The sequence below is a fragment of the Oncorhynchus nerka genome, unplaced genomic scaffold (assembly GCF_034236695.1).
Source record: "Oncorhynchus nerka isolate Pitt River unplaced genomic scaffold, Oner_Uvic_2.0 unplaced_scaffold_801, whole genome shotgun sequence".
NCBI classification, from domain to species: domain Eukaryota; kingdom Metazoa; phylum Chordata; class Actinopteri; order Salmoniformes; family Salmonidae; genus Oncorhynchus; species Oncorhynchus nerka.
In genome coordinates, this window is record NW_027040446.1 from 176069 (window position 1) to 195146 (window position 19078).

The 19078-nt window shown below is 50.4% G+C and overlaps 1 protein-coding gene across 1 annotated transcript in view; it reads left to right on the plus strand.

The window, feature by feature from the left end:
- Window positions 1-16520, plus strand: part of LOC115120627 (glypican-3) — a 136338-nt gene extending 119818 nt beyond the window's left edge. Inside the window, exons 5-6 of the mRNA XM_065016882.1 lie at window positions 14789-14916; window positions 15146-16520. Of these exons, the coding sequence (XP_064872954.1) occupies window positions 14789-14916; window positions 15146-16520 (1503 nt within the window). The remainder of the gene's footprint in view (window positions 1-14788; window positions 14917-15145) is intronic.
- The last annotated feature ends 2558 nt before the right edge of the window (window positions 16521-19078 follow it).

Here is a 19078-nt window from a genome sequence, read left to right on the forward strand (position 1 = left end):
GACTGTTAACCAGGGAGAGTTAGCTCATCCCCAGTGGCCAGAAGAGACTGTCCTGTTAACCAGGGAGAGTTAGCTCATCCCCAGTGGCCAGAAGAGACTGTCCTGTTAACCAGAGAGAGTTAGATCATTCCCAGTAGCCAGAAGAGGTTGTCCAGACTGTTAACCAGGGAGAGTTAGCTCATCCCCAGTGGCCAGAAGAGACTGTCCTGTTAACCAGGGAGAGTTAGCTCATCCCCAGTAGCCAGAAGAGGTTGTCCAGACTGTTAACCAGGGAGAGTTAGCTCATCCCCAGTAGCCAGAAGAGGTTGTCCAGACTGTTAACCAGGGAGAGTTAGATCATCCCCAGTAGCCAGAAGAGGTTGTCCAGACTGTTAACCAGGGAGAGTTAGCTCATCCCCAGTGGCCAGAAGAGACTGTCCTGTTAACCAGGGAGAGTTAGCTCATCCCCAGTGGCCAGAAGAGACTGTCCTGTTAACCAGGGAGAGTTAGATCATTCCCAGTAGCCAGAAGAGGTTGTCCAGACTGTTAACCAGGGAGAGTTAGCTCATCCCCAGTGGCCAGAAGAGACTGTCCTGTTAACCAGGGAGAGTTAGCTCATCCCCAGTAGCCAGAAGAGGTTGTCCAGACTGTTAACCAGGGAGAGTTAGCTCATCCCCAGTGGCCAGAAGAGACTGTCCTGTTAACCAGGGAGAGTTAGATCATCCCCAGTAGCCAGAAGAGGTTGTCCAGACTGTTAACCAGGGAGAGTTAGATCATCCCCAGTAGCCAGAAGAGGTTGTCCAGACTGTTAACCAGGGAGAGTTAGATCATCCCCAGTAGCCAGAAGAGGTTGTCCAGACTGTTAACCAGAGAGAGTTAGCTCATCCCCAGTGGCCAGAAGAGACTGTCCTGTTAACCAGGGAGAGTTAGATCATCCCCAGTAGCCAGAAGAGGTTGTCCAGACTGTTAACCAGGGAGAGTTAGATCATCCCCAGTAGCCAGAAGAGGTTGTCCAGACTGTTAACCAGGGAGAGTTAGATCATCCCCAGTAGCCAGAAGAGGTTGTCCAGACTGTTAACCAGGGAGAGTTAGCTCATCCCCAGTGGCCAGAAGAGACTGTCCTGTTAACCAGGGAGAGTTAGATCATCCCCAGTAGCCAGAAGAGGTTGTCCAGACTGTTAACCAGGGAGAGTTAGATCATCCCCAGTGGCCAGAAGAGGTTGTCCAGACTGTTAACCAGGGAGAGTTAGATCATCCCCAGTAGCCAGAAGAGGTTGTCCAGACTGTTAACCAGGGAGAGTTAGATCATCCCCAGTGGCCAGAAGAGGTTGTCCAGACTGTTAACCAGGGAGAGTTAGCTCATCCCCAGTGGCCAGAAGACACTGTCCTGTTAACCAGGGAGAGTTAGATCATCCCCAGTAGCCAGAAGAGGTTGTCCAGACTGTTAACCAGGGAGAGTTAGCTCATCCCCAGTGGTCAGAAGAGGTTGTCCAGACTGTTAACCAGGGAGAGTTAGCTCATCCCCAGTAGCCAGAAGAGGTTGTCCAGACTGTTAACCAGGGAGAGTTAGCTCATCCCCAGTGGCCAGAAGAGACTGTCCTGTTAACCAGGGAGAGTTAGATCATCCCCAGTAGCCAGAAGAGGTTGTCCAGACTGTTAACCAGGGAGAGTTAGATCATCCCCAGTAGCCAGAAGAGGTTGTCCAGACTGTTAACCAGGGAGAGTTAGATCATCCCCAGTAGCCAGAAGAGGTTGTCCAGACTGTTAACCAGGGAGAGTTAGCTCATCCCCAGTAGCCAGAAGAGGTTGTCCAGACTGTTAACCAGGGAGAGTTAGCTCATCCCCAGTGGCCAGAAGAGACTGTCCTGTTAACCAGGGAGAGTTAGATCATCCCCAGTAGCCAGAAGAGGTTGTCCAGACTGTTAACCAGGGAGAGTTAGATCATCCCCAGTAGCCAGAAGAGGTTGTCCAGACTGTTAACCAGGGAGAGTTAGATCATCCCCAGTGGCCAGAAGAGGTTGTCCAGACTGTTAACCAGAGAGTTAGCTCATCCCCAGTGGTCAGAAGAGGTTGTCCAGACTGTTAACCAGGGAGAGTTAGATCATCCCCAGTAGCCAGAAGAGGTTGTCCAGACTGTTAACCAGGGAGAGTTAGATCATCCCCAGTAGCCAGAAGAGGTTGTCCAGACTGTTAACCAGGGAGAGTTAGATCATCCCCAGTAGCCAGAAGAGGTTGTCCAGACTGTTAACCAGGGAGAGTTAGATCATCCCCAGTAGCCAGAAGAGGTTGTCCAGACTGTTAACCAGGGAGAGTTAGCTCATCCCCAGTAGCCAGAAGAGGTTGTCCAGACTGTTAACCAGGGAGAGTTAGCTCATCCCCAGTGGCCAGAAGAGACTGTCCTGTTAACCAGGGAGAGTTAGATCATCCCCAGTAGCCAGAAGAGGTTGTCCAGACTGTTAACCAGGGAGAGTTAGATCATCCCCAGTGGCCAGAAGAGGTTGTCCAGACTGTTAACCAGGGAGAGTTAGCTCATCCCCAGTGGCCAGAAGACACTGTCCTGTTAACCAGGGAGAGTTAGATCATCCCCAGTAGCCAGAAGAGGTTGTCCAGACTGTTAACCAGGGAGAGTTAGATCATTCCCAGTAGCCAGAAGAGGTTGTCCAGACTGTTAACCAGGGAGAGTTAGCTCATCCCCAGTGGCCAGAAGAGACTGTCCTGTTAACCAGGGAGAGTTAGCTCATCCCCAGTAGCCAGAAGAGGTTGTCCAGACTGTTAACCAGGGAGAGTTAGCTCATCCCCAGTGGCCAGAAGAGACTGTTCTGTTAACCAGGAGAGTTAGATCATCCCCAGTAGCCAGAAGAGGTTGTCCAGACTGTTAACCAGGGAGAGTTAGATCATCCCCAGTAGCCAGAAGAGGTTGTCCAGACTGTTAACCAGGGAGAGTTAGATCATCCCCAGTAGCCAGAAGAGGTTGTCCAGACTGTTAACCAGGGAGAGTTAGCTCATCCCCAGTGGCCAGAAGAGACTGTCCTGTTAACCAGGGAGAGTTAGATCATCCCCAGTAGCCAGAAGAGGTTGTCCAGACTGTTAACCAGGGAGAGTTAGATCATCCCCAGTGGCCAGAAGAGGTTGTCCAGACTGTTAACCAGGGAGAGTTAGATCATCCCCAGTAGCCAGAAGAGGTTGTCCAGACTGTTAACCAGGGAGAGTTAGATCATCCCCAGTGGCCAGAAGAGGTTGTCCAGACTGTTAACCAGGGAGAGTTAGCTCATCCCCAGTGGCCAGAAGACACTGTCCTGTTAACCAGGGAGAGTTAGATCATCCCCAGTAGCCAGAAGAGGTTGTCCAGACTGTTAACGAGGGAGAGTTAGCTCATCCCCAGTGGCCAGAAGAGACTGTCCTGTTAACCAGGGAGAGTTAGCTCATCCCCAGTAGCCAGAAGAGGTTGTCCAGACTGTTAACCAGGGAGAGTTAGATCATCCCCAGTAGCCAGAAGAGGTTGTCCAGACTGTTAACCAGGGAGAGTTAGCTCATCCCCAGTAGCCAGAAGAGGTTGTCCAGACTGTTAACCAGGGAGAGTTAGCTCATCCCCAGTGGCCAGAAGAGACTGTCCTGTTAACCAGGGAGAGTTAGATCATCCCCAGTAGCCAGAAGAGGTTGTCCAGACTGTTAACCAGGGAGAGTTAGATCATCCCCAGTAGCCAGAAGAGGTTGTCCAGACTGTTAACCAGGGAGAGTTAGATCATCCCCAGTGGCCAGAAGAGGTTGTCCAGACTGTTAACCAGAGAGAGTTAGCTCATCCCCAGTGGTCAGAAGAGGTTGTCCAGACTGTTAACCAGGGAGAGTTAGCTCATCCCCAGTGGCCAGAAGAGACTGTCCTGTTAACCAGGGAGAGTTAGATCATCCCCAGTAGCCAGAAGAGGTTGTCCAGACTGTTAACCAGGGAGAGTTAGATCATCCCCAGTAGCCAGAAGAGGTTGTCCAGACTGTTAACCAGGGAGAGTTAGATCATCCCCAGTAGCCAGAAGAGGTTGTCCAGACTGTTAACCAGGGAGAGTTAGATCATCCCCAGTAGCCAGAAGAGGTTGTCCAGACTGTTAACCAGGGAGAGTTAGCTCATCCCCAGTAGCCAGAAGAGATTGTACAGACTGTTAACCAGGGAGAGTTAGCTCATCCCCAGTGGCCAGAAGAGACTGTCCTGTTAACCAGGGAGAGTTAGATCATCCCCAGTAGCTAGAAGAGGTTGTCCAGACTGTTAACCAGGGAGAGTTAGATCATCCCCAGTGGCCAGAAGACACTGTCCTGTTAACCAGGGAGAGTTAGATCATCCCCAGTAGCCAGAAGAGGTTGTCCAGACTGTTAACCAGGGAGAGTTAGATCATCCCCAGTAGCCAGAAGAGGTTGTCCAGACTGTTAACCAGGGAGAGTTAGATCATCCCCAGTGGCCAGAAGAGGTTGTCCAGACTGTTAACCAGAGAGAGTTAGCTCATCCCCAGTGGTCAGAAGAGGTTGTCCAGACTGTTAACCAGGGAGAGTTAGATCATCCCCAGTAGCCAGAAGAGGTTGTCCAGACTGTTAACCAGGGAGAGTTAGATCATCCCCAGTAGCCAGAAGAGGTTGTCCAGACTGTTAACCAGGGAGAGTTAGATCATCCCCAGTAGCCAGAAGAGGTTGTCCAGACTGTTAACCAGGGAGAGTTAGATCATCCCCAGTAGCCAGAAGAGGTTGTCCAGACTGTTAACCAGGGAGAGTTAGCTCATCCCCAGTAGCCAGAAGAGGTTGTCCAGACTGTTAACCAGGGAGAGTTAGCTCATCCCCAGTGGCCAGAAGAGACTGTCCTGTTAACCAGGGAGAGTTAGATCATCCCCAGTAGCCAGAAGAGGTTGTCCAGACTGTTAACCAGGGAGAGTTAGATCATCCCCAGTGGCCAGAAGAGGTTGTCCAGACTGTTAACCAGGGAGAGTTAGCTCATCCCCAGTGGCCAGAAGACACTGTCCTGTTAACCAGGGAGAGTTAGATCATCCCCAGTAGCCAGAAGAGGTTGTCCAGACTGTTAACCAGGGAGAGTTAGATCATTCCCAGTAGCCAGAAGAGGTTGTCCAGACTGTTAACCAGGGAGAGTTAGCTCATCCCCAGTGGCCAGAAGAGACTGTCCTGTTAACCAGGGAGAGTTAGCTCATCCCCAGTAGCCAGAAGAGGTTGTCCAGACTGTTAACCAGGGAGAGTTAGCTCATCCCCAGTGGCCAGAAGAGACTGTTCTGTTAACCAGGGAGAGTTAGATCATCCCCAGTAGCCAGAAGAGGTTGTCCAGACTGTTAACCAGGGAGAGTTAGATCATCCCCAGTAGCCAGAAGAGGTTGTCCAGACTGTTAACCAGGGAGAGTTAGATCATCCCCAGTAGCCAGAAGAGGTTGTCCAGACTGTTAACCAGGGAGAGTTAGATCATCCCCAGTAGCCAGAAGAGGTTGTCCAGACTGTTAACCAGAGAGAGTTAGCTCATCCCCAGTGGTCAGAAGAGGTTGTCCAGACTGTTAACCAGGGAGAGTTAGATCATCCCCAGTAGCCAGAAGAGGTTGTCCAGACTGTTAACCAGGGAGAGTTAGATCATCCCCAGTAGCCAGAAGAGGTTGTCCAGACTGTTAACCAGGGAGAGTTAGCTCATCCCCAGTGGCCAGAAGAGACTGTCCTGTTAACCAGGGAGAGTTAGATCATCCCCAGTAGCCAGAAGAGGTTGTCCAGACTGTTAACCAGGGAGAGTTAGATCATCCCCAGTGGCCAGAAGAGGTTGTCCAGACTGTTAACCAGGGAGAGTTAGATCATCCCCAGTAGCCAGAAGAGGTTGTCCAGACTGTTAACCAGGGAGAGTTAGATCATCCCCAGTGGCCAGAAGAGGTTGTCCAGACTGTTAACCAGGGAGAGTTAGCTCATCCCCAGTGGCCAGAAGACACTGTCCTGTTAACCAGGGAGAGTTAGATCATCCCCAGTAGCCAGAAGAGGTTGTCCAGACTGTTAACCAGGGAGAGTTAGCTCATCCCCAGTGGTCAGAAGAGATTGTCCAGACTGTTAACCAGGGAGAGTTAGCTCATCCCCAGTAGCCAGAAGAGGTTGTCCAGACTGTTAACGAGGGAGAGTTAGCTCATCCCCAGTGGCCAGAAGAGACTGTCCTGTTAACCAGGGAGAGTTAGCTCATCCCCAGTAGCCAGAAGAGGTTGTCCAGACTGTTAACCAGGGAGAGTTAGATCATCCCCAGTAGCCAGAAGAGGTTGTCCAGACTGTTAACCAGGGAGAGTTAGCTCATCCCCAGTAGCCAGAAGAGGTTGTCCAGACTGTTAACCAGGGAGAGTTAGCTCATCCCCAGTGGCCAGAAGAGACTGTCCTGTTAACCAGGGAGAGTTAGATCATCCCCAGTAGCCAGAAGAGGTTGTCCAGACTGTTAACCAGGGAGAGTTAGATCATCCCCAGTAGCCAGAAGAGGTTGTCCAGACTGTTAACCAGGGAGAGTTAGATCATCCCCAGTGGCCAGAAGAGGTTGTCCAGACTGTTAACCAGAGAGAGTTAGCTCATCCCCAGTGGTCAGAAGAGGTTGTCCAGACTGTTAACCAGGGAGAGTTAGCTCATCCCCAGTGGCCAGAAGAGACTGTCCTGTTAACCAGGGAGAGTTAGATCATCCCCAGTAGCCAGAAGAGGTTGTCCAGACTGTTAACCAGGGAGAGTTAGATCATCCCCAGTAGCCAGAAGAGGTTGTCCAGACTGTTAACCAGGGAGAGTTAGATCATCCCCAGTAGCCAGAAGAGGTTGTCCAGACTGTTAACCAGGGAGAGTTAGATCATCCCCAGTAGCCAGAAGAGGTTGTCCAGACTGTTAACCAGGGAGAGTTAGCTCATCCCCAGTAGCCAGAAGAGGTTGTCCAGACTGTTAACCAGGGAGAGTTAGCTCATCCCCAGTGGCCAGAAGAGACTGTCCTGTTAACCAGGGAGAGTTAGATCATCCCCAGTAGCCAGAAGAGGTTGTCCAGACTGTTAACCAGGGAGAGTTAGATCATCCCCAGTGGCCAGAAGACACTGTCCTGTTAACCAGGGAGAGTTAGATCATCCCCAGTAGCCAGAAGAGGTTGTCCAGACTGTTAACCAGGGAGAGTTAGATCATCCCCAGTAGCCAGAAGAGGTTGTCCAGACTGTTAACCAGGGAGAGTTAGATCATCCCCAGTGGCCAGAAGAGGTTGTCCAGACTGTTAACCAGAGAGAGTTAGCTCATCCCCAGTGGTCAGAAGAGGTTGTCCAGACTGTTAACCAGGGAGAGTTAGCTCATCCCCAGTAGCCAGAAGAGGTTGTCCAGACTGTTAACCAGGGAGAGTTAGCTCATCCCCAGTGGCCAGAAGAGACTGTCCTGTTAACCAGGGAGAGTTAGATCATCCCCAGTAGCCAGAAGAGGTTGTCCAGACTGTTAACCAGGGAGAGTTAGATCATCCCCAGTAGCCAGAAGAGGTTGTCCAGACTGTTAACCAGGGAGAGTTAGATCATCCCCAGTAGCCAGAAGAGGTTGTCCAGACTGTTAACCAGGGAGAGTTAGATCATGACTGGGTCCCAAACAGGCCCATATTCTTGTTCTGAGAAATGAAGACTATTTATTCTATGTGAGAAATTGCCAAGAAACTGAAGGTCTGGTGCAACGCTGTGTACTACTCCCTTCACAGCACAGGAACCATTATCCCCGTGGAACGCTTTTGACACCTTGTAGAGTCCATGGCCCTGATGAATTGAGGCTGTTCTGAGGGCAAAAGGTGTGTGGGGGGGGGTGTAACTCAATATTAGGAAGGTGTTCCTGATGTTTGGTATACTCAGGGTAGACTACAGTATAATGTGTGGTTAACTCAGGGTAGACTACAGTATAATGTGTGGTATACTCAGGGTAGACTACAGTATAATGTGTGGTATACTCAGGGTAGACTACAGTATAATGTGTGGTATACTCAGGGTAGACTACAGTATAATATGTGTTATACTCAGGGTAGACTACAGTATGTGGTTAACTCAGGGTAGACTACAGTATAATGTGTGGTATACTCAGGGTATAAACAGTATAATGTGTGGTATACTCAGGGTAGACTACAGTATAATGTGTGGTATACTCAGGGTAGACTACAGTATAATGTGTGGTATACTCAGGGTAGACTACAGTATAATGTTTTGGTATACTCAGGGTAGACTACAGTATAATGTGTGGTTAACTCAGGGTAGACTACAGTATAATGTGTGGTATACTCAGGGTAGACTACAGTATAATGTGTGGTTAACTCAGGGTAGACTACAGTATAATGTGTGGTATACTCAGGGTATAAACAGTATAATGTTTGGTATACTCAGGGTAGACTACAGTATAATGTGTGGTATACTCAGGGTAGACTACAGTATAATGTGTGGTATACTCAGGGTAGACTACAGTATAATGTGTGGTATACTCAGGGTATACTACAGTATAATGTGTGGTATACTCAGGGTAGACTACAGTATAATATGTGTTATACTCAGGGTAGACTACAGTATGTGGTTAACTCAGGGTAGACTACAGTATAATGTGTGGTATACTCAGGGTATAAACAGTATAATGTGTGGTATACTCAGGGTAGACTACAGTATAATGTGTGGTATACTCAGGGTAGACTACAGTATAATGTGTGGTATACTCAGGGTAGACTACAGTATAATGTGTGGTATACTCAGGGTAGACTACAGTATAATGTTTTGGTATACTCAGGGTAGACTACAGTATAATGTGTGGTTAACTCAGGGTAGACTACAGTATAATGTGTGGTATACTCAGGGTAGACTACAGTATAATGTGTGGTTAACTCAGGGTAGACTACAGTATAATGTATGGTATACTCAGGGTAGACTACAGTGTAATGTGTGGTATACTCAGGGTAGACTACAGTATAATGTGTGGTATACTCAGGGTAGACTACAGTATAATGTGTGGTATACTCAGGGTATAAACAGTATAATGTTTGGTATACTCAGGGTAGACTACAGTATAATGTGTGGTTAACTCAGGGTAGACTACAGTATAATGTGTGGTATACTCAGGGTAAACTACAGTATAATGTGTGGTATACTCAGGGTAAACTACAGTATAATGTGTGGTATACTCAGGGTAGACTACAGTATAATGTGTGGTATACTCAGGGTAGTCTACAGTATAATGTGTGGCATACTCAGGGTAGACTACAGTATAATGTGTGTTATACTCAGGGTAGACTACAGTATAATGTGTGGTATACTCAGGGTATAAACAGTATAATGTTTGGTATACTCAGGGTAGACTACAGTATAATGTGTGGTATACTCAGGGTAGACTACAGTATAATGTGTGGTATACTCAGGGTAGACTACAGTATAATGTTTGGTATACTCAGGGTAGACTACAGTATAATGTATGGTATACTCAGGGTAGACTACAGTATAATGTTTGGTATACTCAGGGTAAACTACAGTATAATGTGTGGTATACTCAGGGTAGACTACAGTATAATGTATGCTTAACTCAGGGTAAACTACAGTATAATGTATGCTTAACTCAGGGTAGACTACAGTATAATGTATGGTATACTCAGGGTAGACTACAGTGTAATGTGTGGTATACTCAGGGTAGACTACAGTATAATGTGTGGTAAACTCAGGGTAGACTACAGTATAATGTGTGGTATACTCAGGGTAGACTACAGTATAATGTGTGGTTAACTCAGGGTAGACTACATTATAATGTGTGGTATACTCAGGGTAGACTACAGTATAATGTGTGGTATACTCAGGGTAGACTACAGTATAATGTGTGGTATACTCAGGGTAGACTACAGTATAATCTGTGGTATACTCAGGGTAGACTAGAGTACAATGTGTGGTATACTCAGGGTAGACTACAGTATAATGTGTGGTATACTCAGGGTAAACTACAGTATAATGTGTGGTTAACTCAGGGTAAACTACAGTATAATATGTGGTATACTCAGGGTAAACTACAGTATAATATGTGGTATACTCAGGGTAGACTACAGTATAATGTGTGGTATACTCAGGGTAGACTACAGTATAATGTGTGGTATACTCAGGGTAGACTACAGTATAATGTGTGGTATACTCAGGGTAGACTACAGTATAATGTGTGGTATACTCAGGGTAAACTACAGTATAATATGTGGTATACTCAGGGTAAACTACAGTATAATGTGTGGTATACTCAGGGTAGACTACAGTATAATGTGTGGTATACTCAGGGTATAAACAGTATAATGTGTGGTATCCTCAGGGTAGACTACAGTATAATGTGTGGTTAACTCAGGGTAGACTACAGTATAATGTATGGTTAACTCAGGGTAGACTACAGTATAATGTGTGGTATACTCAGGGTAGACTACAGTATAATGTGTGGTATACTCAGGGTAGACTACAGTATAATGTGTGGTTAACTCAGGGTAGACTACAGTATAATGTGTGGTTAACTCAGGGTAGACTACAGTATAATGTGTGGTTAACTCAGGGTAGACTACAGTATAATGTGTGGTTAACTCAGGGTAGACTACAGTATAATGTGTGGTTAACTCAGGGTAGACTACAGTATAATGTGTGGTTAACTCAGGGTAGACTACAGTATAATGTGTGGTATACTCAGGGTAGACTACAGTATAATGTGTGGTATACTCAGGGTAGACTACAGTATAATGTGGGGTATACTCAGGGTAGACTACAGTATAATGTGTGTTATACTCAGGTAGACTACAGTATAATGTGTGGTATACTCAGGGTAGACTACAGTGTAATGTGTGGTATACTCAGGGTAGACTACAGTATAATGTGTGGTATACTCAGGGTAAACTACAGTATAATGTGTGGTATACTCAGGGTAGACTACAGTGAGTAGTGTACACTAGACTGGCTCACTTCAACATAGACTACAGTGAGTAGTGTACACTAGACTGGCTCACTTCAACATAGACTACAGTGAGTAGTGTACACTAGACTGGCTCACTTCAACATAGACTACAGTGAGTAGTGTACACTAGACTGGCTCACTTCAACATAGACTACAGTGAGTAGTGTACACTAGACTGGCTCACTTCAACATAGACTACAGTGAGTAGTGTACACTAGACTGGCTCACTTCAACATAGACTACAGTGAGTAGTGTACACTAGACTGGCTCACTTCAACATAGACTACAGTGAGTAGTGTACACTAGACTGGCTCACTTCAACATAGACTACAGTGAGTCGTGTACACTAGACTGGCTCACTTCAACATAGACTACAGTGAATCGTGTACACTAGACTGGCTCACTTCAACATAGACTACAGTGAGTAGTGTACACTAGACTGGCTCACTTCAACATAGACTACAGTGAGTAGTGTACACTAGACTGACCATTAGCCCCCTGACCGTCAGCCCCCTGACCGTCAGCCCCCTGACCACCAGCCCCCTGACCACCAGCCCCCTGACCGTCAGCCCCCTGACCGTCAGCCCCCTGACCATCAGCCAGAGGGAGTCCTCTGGGTCCATCTAGTGGAGACATCCTGTCACTGCACCCTGTTAGGAGGGAGTCCTCTGGGTCCATCTAGTGGAGACATCCTGCCACTGCACCCTGTTAGGAGGGAGTCCTCTGGGTCCATCTAGTGGAGACATCCTGTCACTGCACCCTGTTAGGAGGGAGTCCTCTGGGTCCATCTAGTGGAGACATCCTGCCACTGCACCCTGTTAGGAGGGAGTCCTCTGGGTCCATCTAGTGGAGACATCATGTCACTGCACCCTGTTAGGAGGGAGTCCTCTGGGTCCATCTAGTGGAGACATCCTGCCACTGCACCCTGTTAGGAGGGAGTCCTCTGGGTCCATCTAGTGGAGACATCCTGTCACTGCACCCTGTTAGGAGTCCTCTGGGTCCATCTAGTGGCGACATCCTGCCACTGCACCCTGTTAGGAGGGAGTCCTCTGGGTCCATCTAGTGGATACATCCTGCCACTGCACCCTGTTAGGAGGGAGTCCTCTGGGTCCATCTAGTGGAGACATCCTGTCACTGCACCCTGTTAGGAGGGAGTCCTCTGGGTCCATCTAGTGGCGACATCCTGCCACTGCACCCTGTTAGGAGGGAGTCCTCTGGGTCCATCTAGTGGAGACATCCTGCCACTGCACCCTGTTAGGAGGGAGTCCTCTGGGTCCATCTAGTGGAGACATCCTGCCACTGCACCCTGTTAGGAGGGAGTCCTCTGGGTCCATCTAGTGGAGACATCCTGCCACTGCACCCTGTTAGGAGGGAGTCCTCTGGGTCCATCTAGTGGAGACATCCTGCCACTGCACCCTGTTAGGAGGGAGTCCTCTGGGTCCATCTAGTGGAGACATCCTGCCACTGCACCCTGTTAGGAGGGAGTCCTCTGGGTCCATCTAGTGGAGACATCCTGCCACTGCACCCTGTTAGGAGGGAGTCCTCTGGGTCCATCTAGTGGAGACATCCTGCCACTGCACCCTGTTAGGAGGGAGTCCTCTGGGTCCATCTAGTGGAGACATCCTGTCACTGCACCCTGTTAGGAGGGAGTCCTCTGGGTCCATCTAGTGGAGACATCCTGCCAATGCACCCTGTTAGGAGGAGTCCTCTGGGTCCATCTAGTGGAGACATCCTGCCACTGCACCCTGTTAGGAGGGAGTCCTCTGGGTCCATCTAGTGGAGACATCCTGTCACTGCACCCTGTTAGGAGGGAGTCCTCTGGGTCCATCTAGTGGAGACATCCTGCCACTGCACCCTGTTAGGAGGGAGTCCTCTGGGTCCATCTAGTGGAGACATCCTGCCACTGCACCCTGTTAGGAGGGAGTCCTCTGGGTCCATCTAGTGGAGACATCCTGCCACTGCACCCTGTTAGGAGGGAGTCCTCTGGGTCCATCTAGTGGAGACATCCTGTCACTGCACCCTGTTAGGAGGGAGTCCTCTGGGTCCATCTAGTGGAGACATCCTGCCACTGCACCCTGTTAGGAGGGAGTCCTCTGGGTCCATCTAGTGGAGACATCCTGCCACTGCACCCTGTTAGGAGTCCTCTGGGTCCATCTAGTGGAGACATCCTGCCACTGCACCCTGTTAGGAGAGGAGTCCTCTGGGTCCATCTAGTGGAGACATCCTGCCACTGTACCCTGTTAGGAGGAGTCCTCTGGGTCCATCTAGTGGAGACATCCTGCCACTGCACCCTGTTAGGAGGGAGTCCTCTGGGTCCATCTAGTGGAGACATCCTGCCACTGCACCCTGTTAGGAGGGAGTCCTCTGGGTCCATCTAGTGGAGACATCCTGTCACTGCACCCTGTTAGGAGTCCTCTGGGTCCATCTAGTGGCGACATCCTGCCACTGCACCCTGTTAGGAGGGAGTCCTCTGGGTCCATCTAGTGGAGACATCCTGCCAATGCACCCTGTTAGGAGGGAGTCCTCTGGGTCCATCTAGTGGAGACATCCTGCCAATGCACCCTGTTAGGAGGGAGTCCTCTGGGTCCATCTAGTGGAGACATCCTGCCACTGCACCCTGTTAGGAGGGAGTCCTCTGGGTCCATCTAGTGGAGACATCCTGCCACTGTACCCTGTTAGGAGGGAGTCCTCTGGGTCCATCTAGTGGAGACATCCTGCCACTGCACCCTGTTAGGAGGGAGTCCTCTGGGTCCATCTAGTGGAGACATCCTGTCACTGCACCCTGTTAGGAGGGAGTCCTCTGGGTCCATCTAGTGGAGACATCCTGCCACTGCACCCTGTTAGGAGGGAGTCCTCTGGGTCCATCTAGTGGAGACATCCTGCCACTGTACCCTGTTAGGAGGGAGTCCTCTGGGTCCATCTAGTGGAGACATCCTGCCACTGCACCCTGTTAGGAGTCCTCTGGGTCCATCTAGTGGAGACATCCTGCCACTGCACCCTGTTAGGAGGGAGTCCTCTGGGTCCATCTAGTGGAGACATCCTGCCAATGCACCCTGTTAGGAGGGAGTCCTCTGGGTCCATCTAGTGGAGACATCCTGCCAATGCACCCTGTTAGGAGGGAGTCCTCTGGGTCCATCTAGTGGAGACATCCTGCCACTGCACCCTGTTAGGAGGGAGTCCTCTGGGTCCATCTAGTGGAGACATCCTGCCACTGCACCCTGTTAGGAGGGAGTCCTCTGGGTCCATCTAGTGGAGACATCCTGCCACTGCACCCTGTTAGGAGGGAGTCCTCTGGGTCCATCTAGTGGATACATCCTGCCACTGCACCCTGTTAGGAGGGAGTCCTCTGGGTCCATCTAGTGGAGACATCCTGCCACTGCACCCTGTTAGGAGTCCTCTGGGTCCATCTAGTGGAGACATCCTGCCACTGCACCCTGTTAGGAGGGAGTCCTCTGGGTCCATCTAGTGGAGACATCCTGCCACTGCACCCTGTTAGGAGTCCTCTGGGTCCATCTAGTGGAGACATCCTGCCACTGCACCCTGTTAGGAGGAGTCCTCTGGGTCCATCTAGTGGAGACATCCTGCCACTGCACCCTGTTAGGAGGGAGTCCTCTGGGTCCATCTAGTGGAGACATCCTGTCACTGCACCCTGTTAGGAGGGAGTCCTCTGGGTCCATCTAGTGGAGACATCCTGCCACTGCACCCTGTTAGGAGGGAGTCCTCTGGGTCCATCTAGTGGAGACATCCTGCCACTGCACCCTGTTAGGAGGGAGTCCTCTGGGTCCATCTAGTGGAGACATCCTGCCACTGCACCCTGTTAGGAGCTCTCTAACATTAGGAGCTGTACATCAACTGATTGTTCTGTGTGTTTGTTGTGCTCCAGGTGTATAAAGTATGTGGTCGTCCCAGTAGACAGCCTGCCCAGTCAGTCAGCGGTCAGCAGGACGGAGAGTCCATCCCTCTCAAAGCCTTCATCGGAGAAACAGGAAACAGCCTGGCTACCAGGAGGAAGTGAGTACACTGTCTCAGTTCACCACTGCTAAACACTCACTTTATAGTCCTCATTTTCTACTCAGCACTTTTAGACCACACTCAAAAGGTTGATCTCTCAGGGCGTATTTTGTTGTTGATTAAGGTTTGCTTAGATGATGATTTTAGCGTTATGAGGTTCTTGAGAGGACTGGGGGTGTGGAAGTATACCAGCGTTGGTCCCCTCCCCCCCGTGTGTCTGTCTCAACAGAGAGTTCCTGAACAGTCTGCGTTTGTACCGTACCTTCTACGGTGGCCTGGCGGACCAGCTGTGTGTGAACCAGCTGGCCTCCGCCGATGGACTGGCCTGCTGGAACGGAGCCGACGTTGTCAAGAGGTACGTGACCCCCCCCGCGCAAAGGAGAAACTACGAGCCCGTCACCGTTCCCATCAAGCATCTCTTTCTGTTTGTCTCCTCCTCCTCTGTTCCCCTGGGGGAGCTGTCCTCCTCCTCTGTTCCCCTGGGGGAGCTGTCCTCCTCCTCCGTCCCCCAGGGGGAGCTGTCCTCCTCCTCTGTTCCCCTGGGGGAGCTGTCCTCCGTTCCCCTGGGGGAGCTGTCCTCCGTTCCCCTGGGGGAGCTGTCCTCCGTTCCCCTGGGGGAGCTGTCCTCCTCCTCTGTTCCCCTGGGGGAGCTGTCCTCCTCCTCTGTTCCCCTGGGGGAGCTGTCCTCCTCCTCCGTCCCCCAGGGGGAGCTGTCCTCCTCCTCTGTTCCCCCAGGGGGAGCTGTCCTCCTCCTCTGTTCCCCCAGGGGGAGCTGTCCTCCTCCTCTGTTCCCCTGGGGGAGCTGTCCTCCGTTCCCCTGGGGGAGCTGTCCTCCTCCTCTGTTCCCCTGGGGGAGCTGTCCTCCTCCTCTGTTCCCCTGGGGGAGCTGTCCTCCTCCTCCGTCCCCCAGGGGGAGCTGTCCTCCTCCTCTGTTCCCCAGGGGAGCTGTCCTCCTCCTCTGTTCCCCTGGGGAGCTGTCCTCCGTTCCCCTGGGGGAGCTGTCCTCCTCCTCCGTTCCCCTGGGGGAGCTGTCCTCCTCCTCCGTTCCCCTGGGGGAGCTGTCCTCCTCCTCTGTTCCCCTGGGGGAGCTGTCCTCCGTTCCCCTGGGGGAGCTGTCCTCCGTTCCCCTGGGGGAGCTGTCCTCCGTTCCCCTGGGGGAGCTGTCCTCCTCCTCTGTTCCCCTGGGGGAGCTGTCCTCCGTTCCCCTGGGGGAGCTGTCCTCCTCCTCCGTTCCCCTGGGGGAGCTGTCCTCCTCCTCCGTTCCCCTGGGGGAGCTGTCCTCCTCCTCCGTTCCCCTGGGGGAGCTGTCCTCCTCCTCCTCCGTTCCCCTGGGGGAGCTGTCCTCCTTCTCCTCCTCCTCCTCCGTCCCCCAGGGGGAGCTGTCCTCCTTCTCCTCCTCCTCCTCCGTTCCCCTGGGGGAGCTGTCCTCCTCCTCCGTTCCCCTGGGGGAGCTGTCCCCCTCCTCCGTTCCCCTAGGGGACCTGTCCTCCTTCTCCTCCTCCTCCTCCGTCCCCCAGGGGGAGCTGTCCTTCAGACACTATTCAAATCCCCAGCAGAGTCAACAGTGTTTGATTCAAATCCCCAGCAGAGTCAACAGTGTTTGATTCAAATCCCCAGCAGAGTCAACAGTGTTTGAATCAAATCCCCGGCAGAGTCAACAGTGTTTGATTCAAATCCCCAGCAGAGTCAACAGTGTTTGATTCAAATCCCCAGCAGAGTCAACAGTGTTTGAATCAAATCCCCAGCAGAGTCAACAGTGTTTGATTCAAATCCCCAGCAGAGTCAACAGTGTTTGATTCAAATCCCCAGCAGAGTCAACAGTGTTTGAATCAAATCCCCGGCAGAGTCAACAGTGTTTGATTCAAATCCCCGGCAGAGTCAACAGTGTTTGAATCAAATCCCCGGCAGAGTCAACAGTGTTTGAATCAAATCCCCAGCAGAGTCAACAGTGTTTGATTCAAATCCCCAGCAGAGTCAACAGTGTTTGATTCAAATCCCCAGCAGAGTCAACAGTGTTTGATTCAAATCCCCGGCAGAGTCAACAGTGTTTGATTCAAATCCCCAGCAGAGTCAACAGTGTTTGAATCAAATCCCCGGCAGAGTCAACAGTGTTTGATTCAAATCCCCGGCAGAGTCAACAGTGTTTGATTCAAATCCCCGGCAGAGTCAACAGTGTTTGATTCAAATCCCCGGCAGAGTCAACAGTGTTTGATTCAAATCCCCGGCAGAGTCAACAGTGTTTGATTCAAATCCCCGGCAGAGTCAACAGTGTTTGATTCAAATCCCCAGCAGAGTCAACAGTGTTTGAATCAAATCCCCGGCAGAGTCAACAGTGTTTGAATCAAATCCCGGCAGAGTCAACAGTGTTTGAATCAAATCCCGGCAGAGTCAACAGTGTTTGAATCAAATCCCCAGCAGAGTCAACAGTGTTTGAATCAAATCCCCGGCAGAGTCAACAGTGTTTGAATCAAATCCCCAGCAGAGTCAACAGTGTTTGAATCAAATCCCCGGCAGAGTCAACAGTGTTTGAATCAAATCCCCAGCAGAGTCAACAGTGTTTGAATCAAATCCCCGGCAGAGTCAACAGTGTTTGAATCAAATCCCCAGCAGAGTCAACAGTGTTTGAATCAAATCCCCGGCAGAGTCAACAGTGTTTGATTCAAATCCCCGGCAGAGTCAACAGTGTTTGAATCAAATCCCCGGCAGAGTCAACAGTGTTTGAATCAAATCCCCGGCAGAGTCAACAGTGTTTGATTCAAATCCCCAGCAGAGTCAACAGTGTTTGATTCAAATCCCCAGCAGAGTCAACAGTGTTTGATTCAAATCCCCAGCAGAGTCAACAGTGTTTGATTCAAATCCCCAGCAGAGTCAACAGTGTTTGAATCAAATCCCCAGCAGAGTCAACAGTGTTTGAATCAAATCCCCAGCAGAGTCAACAGTGTTTGAATCAAATCCCCAGCAGAGTCAACAGTGTTTGATTCAAATCCCCAGCAGAGTCAACAGTGTTTGATTCAAATCCCCAGCAGAGTCAACAGTGTTTGATTCAAATCCCCAGCAGAGTCAACAGTGTTTGAATCAAATCCCCAGCAGAGTCAACAGTGTTTGAATCAAATCCCCAGCAGAGTCAACAGTGTTTGATTCAAATCCCCAGCAGAGTCAACAGTGTTTGATTCAAATCCCCGGCAGAGTCAACAGTGTTTGATTCAAATCCCCAGCAGAGTCAACAGTGTTTGATTCACTCTGCAATGTTTAATTCATTTTTCTCTACTACATTATCCTCAGCAATCTGTCTGTCTGGGACTGTAGTAGCAAACAGGCTGTGTGTGTGTGTGTGTGTGTGTGTGTGTGTGTGAGATGCTAGGTTGTTATAATTGTATACAACAGCGTGTCTCGTATGTAAAGTAATAGGTGTCTTGACCTTGCTGTTTCAATTGAATAATCACCAATCTGCTGCCAAACTCAATGCATCTAATATCAATCTGTGTGTTCCGTAGCCAGGCGCGTAACCAGGCGCGTAACCAGGCGCGTAACCAGGCGCGTAGCCAGGCGCGTAGCCAGGCGCGTAGCCAGGCGCGTAGCCAGGCGCGTAGCCAGGCGCGTAACCAGGCGCGTAGCCAGGGAAGCCTGTTATACTGGCCTTATGTTCGAATACGTCTCCAAGATTAAACCTCAAAAATAAACCCCCCTCTGTCAACCCAGGAAACTCATTACAAAGTGAACTACTACAGAGGGCTCTGGTCTGGAGTAGTGCACTTCATAGGGAATAGGGCTCTGGTCTGGAGTAGTGCACTTCATAGGGAATAGGGCTCTGGTCTGGAGTAGTGCACTTCATAGGGAATAGGGCTCTGGTCTGGAGTAGTGCACTTCATAGGGAATAGGGCTCTGGTCTGGAGTAGTGCACTTCATAGGGAATAGGGCTCTGGTCTGGAGTAGTGCACTTCATAGGGAATAGGGCTCTGGTCTGGAGTAGTGCACTTCATAGGGAATAGGGCTCTGGTCTGGAGTAGTGCACTTCATAGGGAATAGGGCTCTGGTCTGGAGTAGTGCACTTCATAGGGAATAGGGCTCTGGTCTGGAGTAGTGCACTTCATAGGGAATAGGGCTCTGGTCTGGAGTAGTGCACTTCATAGGGAATAGGGCTCTGGTCTGGAGTAGGGCTCTG